This window comes from Coloeus monedula, assembly GCF_965178545.1.
Source record: "Coloeus monedula genome assembly, chromosome: 3".
Classification (NCBI taxonomy): Eukaryota; Metazoa; Chordata; class Aves; order Passeriformes; family Corvidae; genus Coloeus; species Coloeus monedula.
Window position 1 is genome coordinate 699,696 of NC_138783.1, and position 24,652 is coordinate 724,347.

The 24,652-nt window shown below is 49.0% G+C and overlaps 1 protein-coding gene across 2 annotated transcripts in view; it reads left to right on the plus strand.

Moving 5' to 3' along the window:
- Positions 1-24,652, plus strand: part of GRIK1 (glutamate ionotropic receptor kainate type subunit 1) — a gene marked incomplete at both ends in the record, with an annotated part of 109,446 nt that overhangs the window by 77,327 nt on the left and 7,467 nt on the right. The window contains 8 exons of one of the 2 annotated variants that reach the window (XM_082277547.1): positions 3,242-3,349; positions 4,037-4,081; positions 6,637-6,750; positions 7,759-7,962; positions 8,323-8,546; positions 11,616-11,734; positions 16,126-16,343; positions 20,798-21,023. In XM_082277547.1, the coding sequence (XP_082133673.1) occupies positions 3,242-3,349; positions 4,037-4,081; positions 6,637-6,750; positions 7,759-7,962; positions 8,323-8,546; positions 11,616-11,734; positions 16,126-16,343; positions 20,798-21,023 (1,258 nt within the window). The remainder of the gene's footprint in view (positions 1-3,241; positions 3,350-4,036; positions 4,082-6,636; positions 6,751-7,758; positions 7,963-8,322; positions 8,547-11,615; positions 11,735-16,125; positions 16,344-20,797; positions 21,024-24,652) is intronic. The other variant, XM_082277548.1, reaches the window with a different exon arrangement.

Genomic DNA, 24,652 nt, shown 5'->3' on the forward strand with positions numbered 1-24,652 from the left:
TTCGGGTGTCAGGTACCATCACAGCCCTCATCAGAAATTTGGGCATATCAGTTCCTTCACCCCTGTGGTTAATTAGGAATGTACACTAAATCATTAACTGATGTTCGTTTCGTTAGGAACTTCTGATAATAAATAAGCAGATGATAACCCCAAGAATTAAACACATATGCTATGGGTCAGGATAATCCCAGGACAAAACAGAATAGGCAGGAGAATATTCTTACCTTCAAATAGACTTCACTCCAGCTTCTGAGTGTACTCCTCCCCCAGTGAAGAGTCCAGCTGGCTGATTTCTGACCAAACTCCCACTAAAGCCAGAGAAAAACCCAGCTGATTTCTGGCCTTTAGGAAAAAGTTTCCAAATTTTCAAGTTACATTTAAACATCAAGAGGAGGAAAAAAGAGAGAGGGAATAAAACAATACAGGTCTGTTCTACAAAATAAGTAACTAAATCTGGTCTGCTTGGGGAATTTCTCGGGTCATTTCTCAGGGATGCACAGGCTGGGAGTGTTTGGTGTCCGTGCAGGGCCAGGGGCTGGGCTGGGTGATCCTTGGGAGCCTCTTCCCACTCAGGGTATTCCATGACTCTGTGGCAAGTCCAGAAGCAGCCGAACGGATTGATTCTGGGATTGACCTGTTGATGGGCTCTGGCTGGAATGGAGGCTGCTGCAGGGATTGATCGGAGATGGTGAAGTGGAAATTGATACGAAGAGCGTTTGATGGGTGGGAATTGATAAAGCTCCTCTGCGGGGCTTGACCTTGGAAGCTGAGTCAGCTCTGTTCTCCTGTTGTTGTAATTTCCCATCAATCTACTGATGGGGATTGTAATCGGAATATTTAACCCCAGAGTTCAGCTTGTACTTTCCCCACAATCCTCATCTTTTCAAGCAGTAAAAACAGGGAGTTTCGCAGTAAAAACAGTTTCACAGTTTTCTCATTAGGTTGCTTTGTGTATTTTGGCCATGGCAGGTCCCTGGCAGGCTGAAGTTGTCTGAAACCTGTTCTGTCCACTCCCTCCTCGAGGCTTAGTCAGAAGGGGTCTGAGCAGCTGCTCACAGTGATGCTCTCTGATGAATTACACGATCAGGTTCCAATTCAACTCTTATTATGTCCTGTGGCATTCAATGTGTCACCAGGAACATGAAAATTGCTATAAATCCTAAGTGTGAAAGCATGAAATCCCATCTCTGTGATACACACTCATGCAGCTCCTGGCTCTTCAGGAAGTTCTGCTTCATTTCAGTTTGTTAATTAACACGAACTCTGCAGCTGCTGCTTTCTCTGTTTCTGTTTAGAAGAAAGAAAATAAAAATCAGAAATTAAACTTAGAATTCAGATGGCATTTGAAGCGTGTTCCTCACCATTAGGGTTTAGAAATCCCATCAAACATTTAACCCTTCTGAGAAACACTGCCTGGCTCCTGTTTATATTGACGTCACGTTTGGGTTGTTATTTGGTGGTCTGAGTGGGACTGAAGTTGGACAAAGGCCCTGTTCACTTCTCTGTACCTTAAAATTTAATCACCTTTTCCTTCCTTTAGTGCAGAGGTAGAAGCACCAAAGCCTGTTTGGAAAAGTGAGATGCATTTCACCATCTAAATCTCTTCTCCACAAGAGCGGAGATGGAGGCTCCTGCTGCCAGTGCCCAACATAACACGTTGGGTGTTTACTCAGGATCCTCCCCTGTTGGCAGGGGAGCCGAGCGCAGGATTTGTGATCAATGAACGGGAGCATCTCACAGGAGCAAATCACCCTCCAGGAGAAACTGATCTCTAAAGAGCAGATTTTGTAAAATCTTCCATCTTTGTGAATAAGAGATGGGGGCACGCCAGAGGAATAAAAAGACAGGCTGAAAAAAGAGATATTAGAGATTGAAATTCATTCATATGTGTCTCCCCCCCCCCCCCCGCTATCTTGATTATATCAGCATAACAAACAAACAAGTAATGAATAACCCTGCAAGTGTTCTGCTGTTTACAGCAGAGACTTTTGTATATTCCCAAGTCATTACGATGGAAAACCTCACAGCAAGTTTGTTGAATTCATGCTTTTCCATTCTTACGTTACTTGAGTACATTTCAAAGTCCTGCTGTTTCCATGAATTCCAAATGCACCATATTTGCCTGAGACACGTGGTGAGAACTCCCCAGCACCCGAGATTAAATCCTGCAGATTCAGGGCTGGAATTCAGATTAAACAGGGAGACACCAGCCTGTAAGTGTGGTGATTTTTAATGCAGCTTTCTTTCTGTCCTCTGTCTCCGATAAATCAAATGAGGGATGATGTGTGGTGGAAAAGCTTGTAATTTTAAATTATATGGCTGACACACACGAAGGAACAATGCCATCATTTACCGGCAGCTCTCCTTGTAGCTTTGACCAATTTAATCTAATGGGGGAGCTCCCAAAAATGGATTATCAAAATTGTCTGCACTTTGAAACCCATCACTTTGTTTTATGGATAAGCACCAGCTCTGGGGACAATATGGGCTGGGAGGGAGAGAGATCTCGTTTCAAGGCAAACGGGCTGGGTGGGAAGCTCACAAAATGCAGCAAACTGACACTGCGGAGAAAGTCCATCCTTGCCCTTGGTCCTTCTCCCTGAAGAAGGGCTCCCAGCACGGGGAATCCTCCTGGCTGTGCAGGACAAATCCAGGCCCAGGTGCCAGCGTTTACAACAAGGATTAGGATTCACTGGGTTAGGCTGCAACAGGAAAATGCTGCTTGGCCACACCTGCTCCTCTGGGACTCGTGTGCTGTCCCTCAGCCCCGTGTGTGACACTCCATGTCCTTACCCTGCAAAGCTTTCATGGGGTCTCTGTGACTGCCTGGGCTTCTCCTGGGAGCTCCAAGGTCCAGCCCCACAGCCTGGGCAGAGCAGACTCCTTTTCTTAATTCCCCAGTGAACTCCTATGCAGTGCAGAACTGCCCTGGCTTTGGGCACGTGCAAGTCTCTCTTTCTCTTTAGTCAGTCTGTACTTTTTTATCAGTACCAGACAGATGTAAATCAATCTGAGTCAACTGTCACAGACTTGTGCCTGGCTGCAAAACGCAAAACATATCGGAGAGAAGCTAAACAACAAAAAAAGGGGGTTTTGTCAAAGCAGCAAAGCGACATATGCTTAAAAAAGCCCCAGATTTGGAAGTGATTCAATGCTGTGGTGCATTTAAATGGCAGTACTTGTTCTGGGTTCCGAGCAGCTCCTGCTGGGTGCCACAGGGAGGGTGTGTTTGTGTCCCCAGGCACGGTGGGACGGCCTGACTGGGCGCATCACCTTCAACAAAACTGACGGGCTCAGGAAGGACTTTGACCTGGACATCATCAGCCTCAAGGAGGAAGGCATGGAAAAGGTAAGCAGGCCTTTTGTAAAAATACATGGCAAAAAGCTAATTTGACAAGGGCATGGCTCCTCAGCTTGACTCTCCCGTGATTGGGATAAAAAACCCCACTATTCTCAAGTGATTTGAGTCAAAGTTAAAGCAGAGCTGGTAGGATTGGTTTTTCATTTTACAGTGTGTACCGTGCATTTCGAGGTGTGGGAGAGGAATCTGGGGCAGGCAATACTTATCTGATGGAAAGAATCCCTTTAAGTGCACCTCATTTTCAATCCATGCCACTGCAACAGTGAATGGTAAATTCATATATGAGAGAGAGATAAATTTATATAGAAATGCACAGACAAATGGGACACGAGGGAGAGAGGAAAGGAGGTGCTTGAGTAATAACCTCAACAAAGTGGAGATGTTGAGAATCCTCCAAGTTTTTAAGACTGGATTGGTTCTTCTTCCCTCTCCTCAGCCCTCAGCCATCAATATGGGCTGCCCTGGGGGTGGCTGCGGTGGGTGTCCCAAACCCCAGCACAGGTGACAGCAGCTCCCGGGGCTGCTGGCCCTTGCTCTATGTGCTGGCTCAGCTCTGGATGGTAATTGCTGACGGGTTAATTGAGGCTTTAACTGTAATTGCTCCCACACAGCTTTCCAGACGGCTTCTCTTTTCATTTTTAATGAAGCACTCTGTTTGTTTTTCCCTGTACCAAGGCTGCTGGCGAAGGTTCTAATCATTTATATAAAGTGTGGAAGAAGGTTTGTACACAGAGAGGTGATGCCAAAACCCTTTGGGCTGGGTCTTCACACTCAGCCCTTGGGTTTTGATAGTGACTCCCCTATTGCAGTTTAGAGACAACAATCTCTCTGAAAGCAGGAATTTTCCTGGCAGGATAAGTTTCTCTCCACTTGAGACACTGTAATTCCAAAGACTATAAAGATCTTGGCAGGATTCAGATTTCTCACCAAAATCAGGGGGGTTTAATTATTATTTTACTTCTTGGGAGTTGTGCTTTTCCCTTTCTTTGAGCACAGGCCCCTGGCTGCAGCAAAACCAGTCCCTTTCTCAGGTGCCATCCTTCCTGATTCACCTAAAATTTACCATGAGGGGTAAATTTACACTATTTTGGATGTGTATTGGCATCAGCTGCAAAGTATGGTTTAATGTGCAGGGCTGGGGGTGGTTTTGCCCACACAAACCCCTCAGTGCTGGCAGCGTTCGAGCATTATTGCCTCATGATTTGGATGAGTGTGTTATTAGCTCCTTACAGCAAATAATAGAGATGATTAAGTGGGTGCTGCCATTCACTAACATACGGAAATTGGGACTAAGCTTGTTTATAAAAGATGTAAATTACCCCAGGAATCTCATCCCTCTTTGAACATTAAGTGCTTAAAGAACAAAAGTGGGATTTGGAAACCAGCTCCACACACGGCTCCCCACAGGACTCACAACCCCTGGGTGCTGTTCTATGAGGAGAAGATAAAAACTGCATCCACCAAGTTTAAAGTGCTCTGCAGTCATGAGACAGGAATTTTTTATAGTGCTTAGAGTTGTATTTTGTCCATGGTTCACACAGATCTCATTATTCCACTCCCCTCCCTCATATGCAGCTTAAGAAAGTTTGGGGTTTGTGTTGTTTTTGTGAGAATAGACCAGTGTAAAACACCCTTTCTGTGTTCTCATGAAGCACACACATACTTAACAGCCCAGTTTAATCTCCAGTGGCTCAGGCTGAGGCACAAAGGCCCTCTCCCCTCGATCCTGGGGAGTACATCATCCCCTGACACGCAGAAGCAGTCTCCCTTTTGACTGCAGGCATCTCGTGTTCTGCTGAACTGAGGCAAAGCCAGTTACAGCTGCTTCAGAGCAGGGGCTCGCTGGGAAGGGCACATGACACCTCTCAAACTTGTCACTAAACTGCAAAACACCCCCTGGACTCCCCACAGTGATGTCCTACCTCGGCCTCATCCTTTCCACACCCTCTGACCACCCCCCCGTCCAGCCAGGGCTGCCCTGCGGTGCTGTCCCCTTGCCCAGATGTGCAGTGCTCTCCTGGTGTGTTCTGTGTGCTCCGTGGCCATGCTGCTCCCTGTTCTCATGGTCATTCTCCCCCTTCCTTGCTGCCAGCCAACAAACACATTCCACGTCAGTAACAGTGAGCAGAAGGGCTCATCCACCCTGGTGCAAATCCAAGGATATTCACTGTATTCCTGGCTCAGGCCGTCATAATAGCCAACACTTTATCTCCTTTGTAAATTTGTGTACTTTCCAGATCAGCTTTCCAACCTGATCTAGTTTTGGAAACCAAGGGAATGACTGACAAATGCTTGGCATAAGCATTTTTTTTTAAATGGCATGGCTGTCCCCATTAAGGATTTGGAAAATAAAAGTTTGCAAAAGGCAAGAGCAGTGGCACCCGAGGACACAAACCCCAAGTTTGTTTGAAATGGTTGTGCTCTCCACAGTGCCCAGCACAAACCAAACTGCCTGAGCCGGCTCCTTGCCTGGAGCTCCTCACATCAGCCCTCAGACAGGCTGGGCACCACAGTCCAAGGGCAAAAACACTGGAGATGCTTCCAGGCTGCATTTAAGTTGGGTAAATATTGAGCTGAATAAATCACGTGGTTCTAATTTCTGCCCCCACAAGGCGTAGATCCAAATTCACTGAAATCACACAGATCTTCCCCGGAGGCTTTGGATTGGGTAGTAAATACTGGAAGCTGTCACTGTCTCTGGGGCTAGAAAGGAATTTGCCTTTGGCCACTGATGTTTGCTGAACAAATGTGTGAAATGGTATCACCTTGACAGCTCTGGCATATGCAGGAGTCCAGGAATGACAGAATAATCTTTACTAAACCTGCTGAAGGCACAGGGCAAGCAAAAGGCCAGTGCATCCATCAGTCTGCTCCAATGTAGTTATTCAGGCTTTTAACCTGTTCTATCAGAAGAGAGAGGTCTTGCCACGTGTCTCAACTCCGCCATTGGAAAAATTTTTAAAAACTCGTAAAAATGGACATTTGAGATTTTCTTTAGCAGGGAACAAAGCCAATGTGTTCCACTTTAGTAGCCAGTTGGCCACCCCAGCACTGAACTGCCAAGCCTTGTACTCTCCCTGCTCCTGGGTTTGCACTTCTGCATTTTGCAGTCGTTCCCTGGGGGTTCTGGACCAGCCCTTGGTGCTGCTGCCTTTTTCCGAGCTCCTGCCCTCCTCCAGCACTCAGTCCCTTCCTGAGGTGACCAGAGCCCCGAGGCCGGTGCTTTAGGGGTTTAGGGGATTAGGGCAGCCTCTCACCTGCTCTCCTCTGTGCAGATTGGGGTTTGGAACTCCTACAGTGGCCTTAACATGACGGACAGCAACAAGGACCGGTCCACCAACATCACGGACTCCTTGGCCAACCGCACGCTCATCGTCACCACCATTCTGGTAAGGCTCCCCAGATCCTTAGATTTAGGGTCAGGATCCACATACCCATCCATGAGATTGACTCGAAACCACCCCACTGCCAGTGGAAGACTCCCAGGAACCTCTGCTTCCAAAACTGCTTCACTTTCTCCAGCATTTCAGAGAGAGCCCTGCGCACTTTTCCTCCCAGGAGAACAAACACACATAACCACTCAGGTTTGCACTCAGTGCTCATACAGCCTCTGTTTTCCTGAAAATGAGACAAAGAGGGCTGAAAGGAAGTGGCAAACAGCAAACAGACAGATTGAGCCACTGTTCTTACTGTGAGGAAGGGAAAGGGTGTAACTGGGTATTTGGGAGCTGCTCTGCCTCCTGCTTTCTGCCTGCCCAGTAATGCCACATTTTTTTCAATTGCTCTGCCTAATCCCTCAGGAGGAGGGAAAGAGCTCAAAGGGTCCCTGCTACACTACTTGTCTATTGCCAGAGGTGTTTTGCCACATCAAACTGCTTGCCCAGATCTTCTTCTATCAAAAATCCTGAGAAAGGAAAAGCTAAAATGCACTTTGCAATCTGCCTTTTCTCTTCTCCATTCCCTCGTTGCTCCATTTGAAGATTTTTCTCAGTAAATGCTTATTTTTCACAGAATATAAAATGTTAGGTTCCCCTTAGGGTTTTTCTCTGTTATTTAGGATCCTCTCTCCATCAGTATCCCTTCCTGTCCCTTGGAGTGGGACAATGTAGGATCCAGACCTTGGGTCTGAATTTGGAGCTGCTGGGCACAACTGGAATTAAAGCTCCTGGGAGCCACAAATGGTCCATTCCACTGAAAATTAGGGCCCTTATGCTCATCTCTAATTCGTTCAGTGAGTTTGTTAACACACCTAGAACAGCTTTTAATGCACAGGGAAAATTGTTGGTTTCCATCTACTCGCAATCCCTTTGGAAAACATCACCATCGTGCGGAGAAACTGATCCAACCCAAGGCAAGCCTCAGGTCTCTCGCGGACTGACTGCTGTCTTTTCCTGCAGGAGGATCCCTATGTGATGTACAAGAAGTCTGACAAGCCCTTGTATGGCAATGACAGATTCGAGGGGTACTGCCTGGACTTGCTAAAGGAGCTGTCAAATATTTTAGGCTTCATCTATGAGGTCAAGCTCGTTTCTGACGGCAAATACGGAGCCCAGAATGACAAGGGAGAGTGGAATGGGATGGTCAAGGAACTCATAGATCATGTAAGACTGAACCCTTCTCCTTTCACCTGGGGTATTTTAGAATGAAATCTTTGCTGTGGTTTTCACTTTTTAGAGCCACTGCTGTGTCTGTTCTGCCACCCATCAGAGTAGGAGTGTCTGAACGAACAGTTTGCAGGTGCTGGGGGGAAACCTCCATCAGTGGCCACATCCCAAATTTCCCCTGCCTTGTAGAAAGAGAAAACAGAGTGTCACCCCCCCAAAATACCCTAGAAATGTTAAATTTTGTTGAAATTGAGCCAAATTTGGCATATTTTTTAGTTCTTGGGGAAGAAATGGAGGGAGTTGCGGTGGGTTTGCTGAACATGAAGGAGACGAGTGTTTTCCCTTTTGTGTTCCCAGAAAGCTGACCTGGCTGTTGCTCCTCTCACCATTACCTATGTCAGAGAGAAAGTGATTGACTTTTCCAAGCCCTTCATGACGCTGGGAATCAGTATCTTGTACCGGAAGCCCAACGGGACCAACCCCGGCGTTTTCTCCTTTTTAAACCCTCTCTCCCCGGATATTTGGATGTACGTTCTCCTGGCCTGCCTTGGAGTCAGCTGTGTCCTCTTTGTCATTGCCAGGTAAGGCCAGGACAGTTTTAGACACACCCACAGCCTCTCCCCTCGCAGGTGTTGGATGGGCTCTGGAGTACAGGGCTATCAAACCATCCTAAGGGGGTTATCCAATCCTAAAACCTTTCTGCAAAGGCTTGGTATTTTCTCATCAACACTGCTGTCCCCTTTGTGTATTGCGCTGAGGTTTTGCTTTTCCTAAGGGCTGTTCCAAGAGAAATATCCAACGGGATGCATCAGGAGGCAGCACCCCAGCAGACATGTGCTGAAAAGCAGCTTGTTCCTTGCATGTAGGCATTTCCCTTTTCCACTCACGGTGCACACAGTTCAAAGGTAAAAAACCCAAAAGGTGAACCTAGTTTTGCTGGAGGTCCAACCTTGGAAGTCTTTTCCAACTGAAATTGTTCTGTGAATTACAGGAGGAGAGGTCAGGGGTTAACTTCCCGGGGTGGCCCGAGGTGAAAGGGAAATTTATCCCGCCCTGGCAGCTGTGGGGCTGTGTACAATTACTCGTGACTTCCCACAGGCTCCTGCAGTGCCTCACTGTACCATAAATAATAACGCTACTGTACACAACCCATGATCTCAGTCATGACTAATCTGGAACCTGCTCCACTCTGACAGACTGACTTTCCTGCAGTTGTGTGCCAAGACTGAAAACATCCCCCAGCCCTCTGCACTTCAGAACAGTGGAAGGGAACACAAATGCTTTCCTTGAGCTGCTGCTGGAAAGCAGTGCCTGGTTACATTCAGCTGCATGGGCTGAAGAAGTGAAATTGTGTTCAAGTTAATTTGGATTTATGCATTTTAAGCTAAGCTGTTCTTGCAACCCACATCAAGACCTGTCCACGTCTCCAAATACATCAAAATTTCTGTAAGATTTGCGAAGTGTTTCAGCAAATATCGGTTGGTTTTAATAACCCCAGAAACCATCCACTTCTAAACACTGCTGCAGTAAATTAAATGGTTACACACATTTTGACATCAGTTCCTGAAAACAAATACTTGGGAATCATGTCCACAGACCGGTATAATCCTCCTGTCATTTCTTTCAACTTTCAGCAGCTGGATAATTTCTCATTTGTCTCTGAGCCTTCGGTAGCCCTGTCATTGTTACATTTATTTTTAATCTCAAACACGGAAGTTTTTATCACGCTGAAGGGCTGCAGACTGGCAAAGCTCTGTCCCAAGTACATTGGCAGCGGATGAACGAGGTGCTTTCTGCCAAAATTCCCCTTTCTGCTAATGCCATGTCAGCTGTGCTGTTACGTCAGTGACGGTAGAGCCAAGTAGCTGAGTCAATAAGTCACACAGAGGCTGTGATAAAAGGTGCTTGGGTGACCTTGAGCATCTCACCTTTATCAGAAACCTCAGCACAGCTGCTGCTGAAGAGGGAGAAAACCACGGGGAAATAAGGCCAGGAAAACAGAAGGTCTGAGCAGTGAATTCTGCTGAACTGTAAAGCAGAGCTCAGCACAGCAATAGGAACACGAGAAGAAAATCAGCTTTTGTTTCAAGGTGAAAAAGAGGCAGACACCCTGCTAACACATTGAAATATATACCCAGGGCTAGAAAAACCTTTCCAGTCTGGAAGACAGAGCTTTGCTGCCAGAATTTCATGGCCACTTTCTAGCAGTGGCTCTCCTGCTCTTTCTGTGATGAGACATTTGTGCCCAACTCACTGAATGCGGTGGTTTTCTGAAACCCTGCAAAATCCCAGCCTTGGGCTTCCCAGGCAGGTCAGGCAGAGGGATTTATTCTTCTTCCTGCCCTGTGTGAACACTGTGGGGGGAGCTTGTCACTCCTAGGGCTGTTGGCAACCTACTGGTCCTAATTCAGGGTCTCCTGCTAGGGATGTGCTTCCCTCTGTGTGCATGGACTGAGTCGGGAACAGTCTGGTCACTCCACAACACCTGCTTCCATTATTCCAGCAGAAATCTGAAACATAACTTGGGAATTGCTTTTCTTGTGACGGGTGCATGCAGAACTGTTGTAACTTGAACCTGAAAACTTTGTCTTTTGTTGTGATTTTTTGCTACTCTCGTTCTGGGTATTGTGCAGCTGATGGCATCCTAAGCTACATCCTCTCCCAATTAACAGGTTCATTATTACCAGATTTCATTACTCAGCTAAGCAAGGCACTCCGCTCTCAACCGTGCATAGATTCAATGCGTAATTATATTGTTGCAACAGTAATTAGAATGTTGGGTGAGGTTGTCGATTAGAGCTGCATTCACACGCTCCATGAGGAAGCCACGCTGCACTGGAGAGCCAGAGCAGGCACCCTGAGGAGGAACAGTCCTTGGGGTGCTCCTGCTGGGTGTGTGCTTAGCCCAGAGTTCTTCCAGGAATCCCTCTGCAGTGCCCATCCTGTGTCCCTGTGGCTTTGGAGCTGCCGCTGCTCCGAACGCCTCCCAGAGCGGGGAGAGCAGGGTGCTCCTAAGGCCCAGGCTGTGGGGCTGGTCCTGTATGGGCCCTGTCCTTCAGAGTGGGACTCCACATCCCGGTGGGGCCCCGCCAGCTCAGAGCATCCAGTGATTCTGGGAATGATGGGCACCTGCTGCTGCAGGGAGAGCACGTTCAGCGCCCACAGACAGCGAGCGCTGCTGCCCTGAAAGGGCTGCTGCTCCTTCCTTATTCCCAAAACGCTTCCCAGGAGCAGCCCCGTGGATCCCAGCGGTGCCCCGTGAGCAGGGCAGGGATCCGTGGGGCTGTGGCAGGGAGGAGAGGAGCAGCAGCCCCGTGCCAGGCCCAGCACTGTGCCAGCCATCGCTCCACAGCTGCTCCACCGCTGGCACAGGGCGCTGATGATGTCCCAGGGCCAGCCCTCCATGGCAGGCTCTCCTTTGCTGGATGTCCCAGGGCCAGCCCTCCATGGCAGGCTCTCCTTTGCTGGATGTCCCAGGGCCAGCCCTCCATGGCAGGCTCTCCTTTGCTGGATGTCCCAGGGCCAGCCCTCCAGGCCAGGCTGTCCCTTGCCCGTTCCCTGCGTGGTGCCGTGCCGGGGAGCACCGCTCAGCAGGTTTGCTGTGTGTCCTCTGCTCGATGTTTACAGACTGTTTCTGTTGACTGCCACAGGTTTACACCATACGAGTGGTATAACCCCCACCCGTGCAACCCAGACTCAGATGTGGTGGAAAACAATTTTACTTTACTAAATAGTTTCTGGTTTGGAGTTGGAGCTCTCATGCAGCAAGGTACACCGGTTACACTTCGGTCTCGCACACGTCCCACAGTCTGCTCAAGGGCTTCTGTGCTGGTAAACTCCACCCTCTGTAAATGCAGCATGTACTGTAAAACCTGATCTCACACACCCAGAGTAGCAGAAGGGAACAAAGCCATGTGCCACTGCCACAGGGGAACCTGTGCAACCCCGACCAGGAGGAAGGAGGGCAAGCAGCTGAGAGAAGGGGGAGCAGACAGGACCACACAGGCGTTCTGCAGCTGAAATGTGAATTAATTGCAAGAGGGATATGAAGTGCTTCACGCTCAATTTGAGTTCATTGGTATGAGAGGTTTGGCAACAGGAAAATGTTGGGCTCCATCCCAACACAAACAGCCTTAGCTGCCCTAGAAGAACTGTTCCAGCTGCCAAACAAGGGAAGATGCTCTTTCTCCAGAAGGGTTGTTGAGTTTGCAGGCACTTGTCAAACACGTTGTTTAAAACCAACACCAAGCCCTTGTTTTCTATGGCTTTCCTGCAGGTGTGAGTCCCATCCCTCTGTAAATGCATCCAACCCCAGAAGCCTTAACTTAACCCAGTCACAAGCCCCCGTTGCTGATGATTTTGGAAAGAGCTGACATTTTACTCAGGTGCCAAGGAGGGGCAGTGAAGCTTACTCCATGTGGGAACTCAAATAGACCTGTGTACTAAACACATTTGTTTATGGCATTTATGTTCTAAGGTATCCAATTAAATCACTTTTCACCAAAACTGGGCTCCACTGAAAAGAGAGAAAATGTTTTCTGACAAACTTTTCAAGTTCAATCAAAGCTGAACAAAAAAGACCCCACTCCACGACAACCAAAAAGGCAAAGCCCAGCAGTACCCTGGTATTAAATTCCTAAACATTTAAGTAAGGAATGTAAAACCATCTCTGCAGTCACACAGGTACAGTTTACTCTTTCCTCTTTAACAGACATGAGTAGCAGTAAAAGAAATTTTAAAATAAAGAGGATTTTTTCCTAGATATGGTAGAGAATAAAGTCTGTATTGTACCTAAGATGCACTTGCTTTTAATGGTGCATTATTGTATTGAGAGGATAGAGAGCTTCCCCACAGAAATTGCTTTGAAGGAGGTTGGATGAAAGAAGAGCATTTCTGCTTTGTTTTGGAGCTTTTTGGTTTTGTTTTCCTTCCAATTTGTCAGTAAAACACAGGCTGAGGTTTTACAGTATCAGGCAGGTGTGTGTATCTAACTGTGGTCGCCCTGTGTGTGAAAGTGCCCCAGGATTCTGTGTTTCCTGTCCTGCCTTTTTTGGAGTTTACCATCATCCACAGCAAACTGTGGGATGCAGTGTCTGCTCGTTACCACTACCTTGGGTACATGACAGTCAGCCCCAACCAGACTCTGCTTGTCTTTTAAGAAGATTCAAAACAAAACCAAAGAAAGAGAAAAAAAGAAAGAAAGAAAGGAAAAAATCCGCAAAAAACATTTGTAAGGCAACACAAATGTTTCCATGTGCAAACTTGTGGTGTGATTGTCTGTGCATCATGGTCACGTGAAGAGTTTGGACATGATGTGAGTGGTGGTGGAAGTCTGGGTCTAGCGTTGCGCTCCTCCTCCTTGGCAGCAGCTGCTCGTTATGCTTGACTGGAAGCCACTTGTGATTAAATTTTAAAATGTGATGATCAGACTTTCTCTTTTCTACAGAGCGTGAGCAAAGTCTGGATCAGGATTGGCTGTCATGTCTGCCATAAAAAGGCACTAGAGAGACTTCAGCAAGTATTGTCTCTGCCCCTGAGTCTTGCTGGCAACATTTTGATTTAGATGCTGCTTCCCCTGTTTTTCCCCTGGAAGTCTCAGATGTGTTTGCATCCTCTGAAAGCATCCAAACAGGGCGCATTTCATCCAATCCATCCAGGGAAGCTGTCACTGTCAGAAAGGAGAGCTGTCCCTCAGAGCCCAGCTCAGCCAGGGACAGGGCAGAGAGCGCCAGGGTGGAGCAGGGGGATGGAGCAGATCCCGGGCTGATCCCACAGCGTGGGCAGCAGGGGAGGGGGATTCTGCCCCTCTACCCCACTCAGGTGAGACCCTACCTGCAGAGCTGCCCCAGCCCTGGGGCCAGCAGCACAAGCACGTGGAGCTGCTGGAGAGAGTCCAGAGGAGGCCCCGGAGCTGCTCCAGGGCTGGAGCCCCTCTGCTCTGGAGCCAGGCTTGGAGAGCTGGGGGTGCTCACCTGGAGAGGAGAAGGCTCCAGGGAGAGCTCAGAGCCCCTTGCAGGGCCTAGAGAGGCTCCAGGAGAGCTGCAGAGGGACTGGGGACAAGGCATGTAGGGACAGGACACAGGGAATGGCTCCCCACTGCCAGAGGGCAGGGATGGATATTGGGAAGGAATTGTTCCCTGTGAGGGTGGGCAGGCCCTGGCACAGGGTGCCCAGAGCAGCTGTGGCTGCCCCTGGATCCCTGGCAGTGTCCGAGGCCAGGCTGGACATTGGAGCTTGGAGCAGCCTGGGACAGTGGGAGGTGTCCCAGCCCACGGCAGGGGTGGAACTGGATGATCTTTAAGGTCCCTTGCAGCCCAGGTCACTCTTATTATTCTGTGATAAGCTTTTTGCTGCCTCAAGGCACTCAGAAAGGTGGACACTGGAATGACCATGGGGAAAACGAGATGCGGCCCCACTCAGCCAGGAGCAGGGTTTGCTCTCACCTCCGCAGAGCAGTCACTCCATGCAGAATCACCAGGCTGTGGTGCCCAGAGCCCGGTGAACTGAGCCTGTTCTTTCCCACAAACACCACTTGCTGCAGGAAGTCACAGGAGGTTTGGCATCCACCCCACAAGCGCAGCACAAGGGATTTTCCATCCACTCCTGAGCAGCGCTGGCACGTTCCATGGGTGGGGCACAGCATCAAGGGCCAAGTGTAGGAATTCCATTTGTATGGCTGCCTAAGCTTAAAAGCAAGAATTCCTTCAGGGTGACCTGAATCAGCACAGCTTTTGCAGTTCAACCCCAGCTTAAAAAGAGAGAGCAATGAGGAAATATTTCCTTGTATTTAAAAAAAAAAAATCTAAAAAGCATGAACCCCAGCAGAACCCCAAACATAAACCCAGACAGAGCTACAGCTCTGGAAACAACTCCTTTTGGACTGGAAAATTTCAAGTGAGAGTTTTTGCCTTCAGACTGCTCTCGCTGCTTGGCAGTTCTGTCAACACACTCCAACCCTTGGGCTAAGCTTAGCTCTGACCTTTAAGAGACACAGCTCTGTGTTTACAAAGCCAGCTCCAATCTGTTTGCTGGTTGGTGGGGAAGGTTCTACCCTTTCGGTCTCTGCCCCAAAAGTCACATTAAGAGTTTTTGCAAAGTCTGAAAACCTTCTCTGAAACATGCTGAAATTTCTTGCAGAACCCATTGAACAGCTGGGGAGACATAATAGGTCTACATGTCTTTCCAGTAATAAAAATACATTTGTCACATCAAAAGCTTTAGCCCTGAGCACTCTGTTCACAGGCACTTAAGTATTTTCTTAAGTCCATCCCTCATCAGCAAAATAATTATGCAAAAACTTAACTTGAAGTCAGAAGTCCTCAGGTGGCAGCCTAAGAGCTTTGCTGAACCAGATCCTTGAATCTCACGTTATGGACAGAATTCAGTGGGGATGGGCCCCCAACAAGAGCAGAAAATTTGCTTCAGAGTGCTTGGAAACAGCAGTATCTCTGTGACTGAAGTTAGAGGTTATCCGAGCTGCCTGAAGCCATTTCAGTGCAGGTAGCATGTGCTGCTCTGTGGGGAGCAGAGACCTGCTGAAACCCGTTCAGCAATAATGAGTGTTAAATACAGTGTCCAAAATTTTGCATCGCCCGGAAGATGCGAGGGATGTGTCCATCACCCCTCTGATTTCTCAAATGTGAAGCCCACATTGGTAGGAAGAGGTTTTCTGGGGGCTGAGCTGAGGTTCACTGGAGGTCACTGGAGCTGCATTGATCTCCCTGCTGGTGCTGAGATGTGTCGATAGGAGGCACAGGGCAGGCTCCTCCTGTGAGGTATTTCTGTCAGATACTTGTGAGCAGAATAGAACTCTGGTTACAGAATCAATTGCAGTGTACAGGCACAAAGGGACTCCAGAAGCAGACAAAAATGCCAGAGTAGCTTGCTGGGGATGTACAAGGTTAATATCACAAGCATGGTTAGCTCAGAGAGGTAAGGGGGCTCAAGGGTAATTCCATTTGTCATGTATCATGGCACACATCCCCTTCCCGGTGTGTTACCATTATAAATGTCAGCTGTGCATCTGTGAGATTATTGTTGAAACCATTTTATCATGCTGCAGCTCATAAAAGCATTGTGTGCCTAAAACCAGTCTGTGGTATCAGGCAAGGCATCCTTCAGCCTCATTTTAATACGATTGTCTTGGTGGTGTTGTAACAGGATCAGAGCTGATGCCCAAAGCTCTTTCCACCAGAATAGTTGGAGGAATATGGTGGTTTTTCACCTTAATCATAATCTCATCCTACACTGCCAACCTGGCTGCCTTCCTGACTGTGGAGAGGATGGAATCCCCCATCGACTCGGCAGATGACCTGGCAAAGCAAACCAAGATCGAGTACGGGGCTGTCAGAGACGGATCCACCATGACCTTCTTCAAGGTAAGGCAGCCCCGGGAGGCGGAGCCGCAGCATCCCGAGGGATTGGAGGGGTAGATAAATACACCAGGTTCCCACAGCCACAGAGGATTCTTCAGCACAGGAATGTAAAACCCGGCAGGTTTCCCCCAGGACATGTGGAAAACCAGCCTGGCACTGAACTGCAGCGAGGAGCAAACCCATCTGCCTTTGATGGGAGCCAGGGCATGGACATGGGGATATCCTCCTCCAGCTGGGATCCTATTTCCTTGCAGCCACCTCACAAAAAAGCAGCTGGAAAAGTCTGCTTCCCCTTCTGAAAGTCACATTTGCACCGTGGTAATTCCGCAAATGCAAGTTTGTTTGTCCCTTTTTCTAATGCTCCATGGTCAGTATTACCCAGACCATCAATACAGGGGCCACACACACACCTGAACACATCTGCAAGTGACAGACAGTTTCCTGTGGCTAATTGTTTGGTATTACTGTGATAATTGTGTTCTTTTTTTTTTCTTCGTTATTAGTATCAATTATATACAAAATGGGTAATCTCATAAAATGTCAGTGTAAAAGCCAACAAGCTATAAATACAGAATACATGCACAAAAATCCTGTGACAGTCAGAATTAATTAGCAGCTTCGTCAGCAGTCTCAGCAGGGAAGTCAGGCTCAGGATGAGGCCGGATCAGTCTTCTCCCTGTGGTACCTGAGGATGGTGTTTATGGAGCCCCACATGCAGAGCCTTTGAAGGGGATGGGACTCTGGGGGAGCAGCAGTGAGGCAGAACAACATCTGTGCCAGGCAGAGCTGCCCCAGCCTGACCCTGCCTTCCCTCAGCCACGAGCCCTTCTGAGGGAAAAGGGATAATGCACACCCAGAATGGTCCAGTTGTGGGAGATCTGAAGGTCCAGAGGGGGCCACAGAGAGGATGAGGGGTCTGGAGCATCTCTCTTGTGAGGAGAGGCTGTGGGAGCTGGGCCTGGTCAGTGTGAGGAAGGGAAGGCTGAGAGGGGATCCCATCAATCCACACAAATGTCCCCAGGGGCTGTCAGAGGATGCTGCCAGACTCTGCTCAGTGGTGCCAGTGACAGGATGAGGAGCAGTGGCCATGAACTGAAACACAACAAGTTCCACCTCAACCTGAGGAAGGATTTCTGTCCATGGAGGGGGCAGAGCCCCAGAATAGCTGCCCAGGAGGGCGTGGAGCCTCCCTCTCTGGAGACATCCCTAAAATCCAAATTCCTGTGTCACCTGCTCCAGGTGGCCCTGCCTTGGCAGGGGGGGTTGACTGGGTGATCTCCAGAGGTCCCTTCCAACCCCAACCATCCCAGGATTCTGGGGTTCTGTATAGTCTGTCCCTGCTGCTGCTGCCAAGGGTGAACTGCCCCTGCCAAGGCTCTCCTGTGGCTGAACAGAAATGTTTCCTTGCTGAAAGAAAGACAGCAACTACAGCATTTTGCTATAGTCAGCTCCGGAAATGATGAGCTGACATTTCCACTGAGATGGAAACCCACCTGTCAGGCAAGCTCTGGATTCTCCTCTGGCTCTTCCATGCCCAAGCATGCTCACTGCCACTGATATTCTGAAGTAAAATTTAGCTTCAGAGACAAAACTTCAAAACCTGTTGCATCCCCGCGTTTTTAGGGGAAATAGGTCCTGAAGCTGAACATGAGAAGTTCAGAACAAATTTCCTAGAGCTGTTTCCAGTTTTACACTGATTTCTTTTTGCACCATTAATCCCTCAGGCAGAAATATGTAGGCTTCAAAGCATGTAAGCTTCTAAAGGAGAACTTCCAGACAAGGTGGTTAAATATTTATGCACTACATGTGCCAGCTTACTTGTGCCTGAAATACATGTGCACAAAGCACAGGGGAAGGACAGCGCAGAACCTGGGGATGGATTCCCTGGCACAGGGACGGTGACAGTGGAAATGCATGAAAAATGCAATGTCTCACACTTGTAAACACTCCGTGTTTTATCAAAGGTGTTATGATTTTTATTACAGAAGTACCTCCAGACCCTCACAAGATCAGGGGTTCTTTGTCCTGTCCAAAACTTGGAATAAAAAACCCTGGAGTAGATCTCTGAACAAAACCAGATACTTCTGTCTGCAAAGCAAGGCTCTGACTTTGCCTCCCTCAGACTGAGAAATGCTGCAAATCTCCTACAGCTACATGAGTACACACAGCCCAGGGAGGGGCCAGGGGACTGAGAGAAGGCAGCAGGGGGGAGTTCAGGCAGCAGTTCCTCCAATTCGGACTCCAGCCAGGGACCAGCGCAGTTACAGCGCCTTTGCCGTAACACTCCAGACGCCGCCTCTCTTCTGGGAGCTGTCCTATCCCCGGCAGTGCTGGAGTGCCGGGAACAGGGAGAGGGAAAGGAGGGATTGGCACCAGCAGCACAAACCCCCTGAGGGAGTGAGGCGCAGGGCTGGGGTGCCCTGGGGAGGGTCATTCCCTCGAGTGCTTTCTGTGCTGCCAGAGGTGATCTGGCAAATCAAACAGTACTAAAGCCAAGGAATGCCGAGAGGAACAGATTTCTTCAGACCAACTTTTTCTAAAGCAAACCACAACAGTTCCTCGCTGTGAAGGGGACAGGAACAAGGGAGTGGCACGCAGGACACGAGGGGCAAAGCCCAGATCCCTCTGGTTGTCAGGACTGTAAGGGAAACACACACAGGAAGAAGGATTTCTGGAGCCATCAGGCAGAGAAAAAGATGCTGGCACAAAGCAGACTCTAAAGGGCTTTGATTTAGGACTTTGTGCTCCAAGTAGCAGCAGGAAGCCCCTGGAAGATGAGATGACCCAGCGTAACTGCTGGGTGGGATGGAGATCGGGAAGCATATTAGAAGAGCAAGGTACTGCCACTGCTTTCCTGAAGGCTCCATTTGCATTCATTCAAGCTGCCATCACTTTCAGCGAGTGGTGTCTATAACGCACGTACCAACAGCTGGGATTGTTACTGGTTTGCAATGCCTTGCACCAGTGTCCTTGCTGCAACAGTTCCCCCAGAAGAAAAATTATTCTAAAGATGGAATATTTTTCAAGGAAGTTTCTGCAGTGACTTTTAGCCAGACAGTGAGGGCAATGAAAACAGAAGCAATTGGATTTATTCGTGGGGGGAAAATGGAGTTCTGACTTTGAAAGGAACCTCAGAATCAGCCTCCTCCCTGTGCAGAGATCCCAGATCTGTCCAGAACAGATGAAAATGCCCCAAAACCAGGGCCTGGGCAGCTCAGGACAGTTCAGCCTTGTAGGAGGGCAAGCCAGCAGCACCCCAGGCAGCACTGCCCATTTGTGGGGATGGCTAGGTCTAGGAGAAATCCAGCTGAAGGCAAGATGTTTCCCATCCCCAAGCAGTGACACACATTTATTTCTCCAGACTGCTGCTGTGCTCTGTTTCCAGCACGTCCATAAATCTTCCATTGCTGCCTTGCCCCTCCATGATGACAGATCTTCATCCTGTGTGGCAGCTCGTGCCAGCTTCTCCCTTCTAAAGTGCAGACGTGTTTCTGCTGAAACTAATGAAAATTCAAAGGCACATTTGGCACAGGATCTATCCTGGAAAAAATGGGAGCTGGCAAGTTGAGAAGGCAAGATCTTTCTTGCAAACTCTTTTGAATAAGGAATACATCCTTCCAGTAAATTCACTGTCAGACTCAGTCTGGTGCATAAACATAGCATCAGTTTCAAAAATATTCCCCAGTGAGCACTGAGTAAAAAGGGTTTCTACTTGCAAAGAGCCACTTAGCCACCTTCAGAGTTTAGTGGTATCCTGTGGCTCGCCAAACTGAGGGGGAATTTAGGTGACATTCACAGATATTGAATTTACAGGTGAGGCATATTAACGTTTAAAGCTCAAAGAACCAGAAAATCAACTTCTCACAGGAATCTCCCCTGAAGCTGGTGCTTAAAACTGAGCCTGGAACCAGCTGAGATGGCTGTAAACCAGAGACAGGGCCTGAGGGACTGAGGAGACGCTGCCCTTAACCCTGTGGCAAAAGGATCACATCCTTAAGTCAGACTGCAGTGGGAAGCACAAAGCAGGAGTTTATTCGGTTTGTTTCTCAAACTTTATCGCTGAAGTGCATGACTTTTAGGCACGTGATACCAACAAACAGGGGCAGATGAATGCTTTGCTCATCACCAGGCTACTGGAGCAGTGGGTGTGCCCCAACGGGCGGGAGTGGGGTGTCCAAGGGCAGCAGTGTCCAAGGGCAGCAGTGTCCAGCTGCACTGGCTCAGCTGCTTGGCTGCTAGAGTCCATGGAAAGGCATTGGCCCGGTAAAGCTCAGAGCACTTCACAGCCAGGCTGGTTATGAAGTTCCTGGCACTGCAAAGAAAGCGGGAAAAAAAGGAAACTCCTCTACAAAGGCCAGTAAGAGGGAAAAGCTGTGGGAAGGAAAACCCTGCCACCGATTCCCTGTCACTCCAGATGTGGTACTGGCGTGAGCCTGTGCCCTGCTTTCCCTCCGCAGAAATCCAAAATCTCGACGTACGAGAAGATGTGGGCGTTCATGAGCAGCCGGCAGCAGACGGCGCTGGTGAAGAACAACGACGAGGGCATCCAGCGCGTGCTCACCACCGACTACGCCCTGCTCATGGAGTCCACCAGCATCGAGTACGTGACCCAGAGGAACTGCAACCTCACCCAGATCGGGGGGCTCATCGACTCCAAGGGCTACGGCGTGGGCACCCCCATCGGTAAGAGGCTCTGGGGCTGAGCTGCTGCAGAGCACATCCTGAGGCAAACGATTCACTCAGTCCTGGGATCTCAGAAACAGGACACAGGGAATGGCTTCACACTGACAAAGCCATGGTTAGATGGGATATGGGGAAGGAATCCTTCCCTGTGAGGGTGGGGAGGCCCTGGCACAGGGTGCCCAAAGAAGCTGAGGCTGCTCCTGGATCCCTGGAAGTGTCCAAGGCCAGGCTGGACATTGGGGCTTGGAGCAGCCTGGGATAGTGGAAGGTGTCCCTGCTCACCTGACTGGAAGAGCTTTAAGCTCCCTTCCCACCCAAACTATTCCAGGATTCTCTATTTTCCCCAAAGAAAACTGCTTACTCAAAACACTGAAATCCCTGACGCAGAACCTTGCAGTTGATCCTCACTGCTCTTAGGTGTTGCTCTGAGGTCATGAAATAACTCAGAAATTCATCTCCTTTAATGCAGAGCTTTAAGACTCCCAGTCTCTCTGAACTCCCTCTGGCAGACCTTTGCTAGCATATTCCATGCCCTTTCTGAGAGTTTCTCATTGTAGAGCATTAAAAATTGTGTCAGATTTCTGTGCTGTGCACTTCCGAACAGTAGGCACTGGGGAGCCCAGTTTTGTCCTGTGTTCATAGAATTATAGAACCACAGAAGGGTTTGGGCTGGAAAGAACCTTAAGGCTCATCCATCCCACCCCACCCCCTGCCATGGGCAGGGACACCTCCCACTAGCCCAGGCTGCTCCGAGCCCCGTCCAGCTGGGGATTGGTTCATCCATTGCTCGGCAGAGCAGATATAAATAAGGGAGAAACACCTCTGCACTGGGAACTGTCATTCTTTGTGGTGCTGAGCACCACAGACAGATTGTCACAGACATGACATCCAAAGTAGATTTTTCCCGTGGCTGTGTGAGAACAGCCTTGGCACCCTGAGGAAAGCAATGCAAAAGCTAAGATCCCCGAGAATGACAAACTCATGGCAAGAGTTTCCTTGCGGTTATAAAGCTGCCACACTTTAAACCAAGAACAATGAAGGAATAATTGGAACAGATGGCAATCCTCAGAGACGGTGCAGCCATTGGAAATGCAGCTGTGAAATATATTTATAAGATGTTTCTTGTATGAGAAGTGCACCTTTATTTTTTTCTTAAGAAAACCTGCAAAATCCAGGGGAATAGATATCCCCAAGCACTGTGGAATAATCCAACACCATCAAGCACCTCATAAACAACTGATTTCATAAACAAGATAAACCTGCCACTATTCAGAGAGACCCCCAAGGCTCTGCTATTTCTCTCATAACGTTGAAGAGTATTGATTGCAGAGGCTGTATGGAAAATAAAAAAGACAAATAAAGGCTTGCCTGTGCCCCTTAACACCAAAGTTTCAGCAAGGCTTAACTGGCCCACAGGGGAATGTAAAACCACAGGGCATTTGCTGCAGCAGAGGAGTGCTTGGCACTCCAGAATCCCAGTGAGAGAGATGGACAGCCCCTTATGGCTCCTGAAGAAACAGGGAGGAGAACTCTTGAATCCAGGAAATGTATTATTTTATCAGAGCATCTTCTGCACGTAAAATACTGCCGTTATAGCCATCAGGAGAACTTCTTCCTGGAAAGGGTGCTCAGGCACTGGCAGGGGCTGCCCAGGGAGGTTTGGAGTCCCCATCCCTGGAGGTGTCCAAGGAAAGCCTGGACGCGGCACTCAGGGCTCTGGGCTGGGGACAAGGTGGGGACTGGGGACAGGCTGGACTCCACGGTCTCAGTTCTTTTCCACCCTCAATGATTCTGGGATCTGTGATATGTCAGGGCAGGTTTAACTCCAGAATCTGTGCCAGTGCTGATGCAGGTAATTGTAGCACTAAAGCTCTTCCCAGTTCCTTGGGAGACTGCTAAGAAGGTAGATAAATGCATTCCTTGGCCTAAGAGGTTTGTTAATAGCTCAGAGGCCATAACTAATGTGCTGAATATTCAGGGAGGTGTGGAGATGGATTTGTGAGTGGTGTTAGAGCTCACCAATAAACCACCACCAGTGCAGCTCTCCAGGCACGCTTGACAAACTCTAAAAGCCCGTGCAGAAATATCGAGGTGCCTGTCACCCTCCAGATGGACTGCGCTAATCCTGATGGCAACGTAAGCAGCACAAGAAAGGGTGGACAACCCCACAAATGAGGTGTTGTGACTCTGGCTGCTTCATTTACCTCCCAGCTGTGTCCTTCCAGAGGGGGGAACGGATGAGTCCTGCAGCGTTACACATCGCAGGGGACAAACTCTCCTAAGGCACAGACAATTCTGCCCTCTCTTCTGTGAGGCACTGCTGTTTGCTGTGGGAATAATTCCCTTCTCTGTGCAAAGCCAGTCTTTGGAGGTGTTTCTGGCCTGTTTGCTGTGCTGTTATTTTTGGGCCTTTAACAGCAAGCACACAAATCTTCCACTCCTACAGCAGGCACGTTTTCCTCTCAGAGCTGGCTGCCTCCAGCAGTGCTGGTCTCTGGCTTCCCAGATGGATTTGGGATAGTCTGACACGTTTCCTGGCAGCTGTGGTCACAGCATGGCCCAGTGCTGGCAGTGCTCTGCCCTGAGAAGCAGCTGAGTGCTGGCACACCAGATGAGGAACTGCAATGTTCCTCATGCTGGTTCTCCTCAGACAGGGCTGGGGGATGAAGGGAGTAGACAGCAGGGAGGGGGACGTGTGCTCATGGGACAAGAATTTTTAATAATGTCCTGTACGGCAAAATAAGGGGGAAAACTGAATCAGTGAGGCTGAATTTCCAAGGCTATTGCAATGCGTAAGGACTCAGGAACAGTGCCCTCAGTGAGATTTTTCTGAAGTGCCACACGATCCCTGGAATTCTGGTACACAGTGTGCCTTAAAGCTTGGTGTGCCTTGATGGAGTTGACTTTGCAACAACTTTAATGTGCAGCAAAATGTGACTTTTGGTGAAAAGGCGGTTTAAGAAAATCTGAGAACCGCAGAATCACAGTATGGCCTGGATTGGGAGGGACCCTAAAGCCCATCCAGTGCCAGCCCTGCCATGGGCAGGGACACCTTCCACTGGACCTGGCCTTGGACACTGCCAGGGATCCAGGGACAGCCACAGCTGCTCTGGGCACCCTGTGGCAGGGCCTCCCCACCCTCCCAGGGAACAATTCCTTCCCAATATCCCACCTAATCCTGCCCTCAGGCAGTAGGAAGCCATTCCATGTGTCCTGTCCCCTCATGTCTTATTAATATGTATTCCTAAAGGAGGGAAAAGGGTGGGCAGGAGTAGCTGCATGGACACAGGGGTCTCAGCACTGCGTTTCAGCCCAGCCTCTGAATGTTTCCAGGTGTAGGGAGTCCAGCATGGCAGGATTTGGGAGCACACGTGTGCCTTTGGAGCCCAGTGGCCTCTCACAGAATCACAGAACCTTTCTTGCAAGCTCCCCCCCACCCCCCCCCCCTGCCTTGAGATCACAAAATCCTGCTCCCACAAAAAAAAAGTCCCTCACAAACATGGCCTGCAGAGATTCTGGAAGATGGAGAGGTTGCGCAGAGTGTGTGAGAGCAAATCTGAACAGCCTGAGCCACCCAGTGTGGCCAGACAGTGGCCAGGCCCATAAAGCTGCAGAGCCTGCACACACAT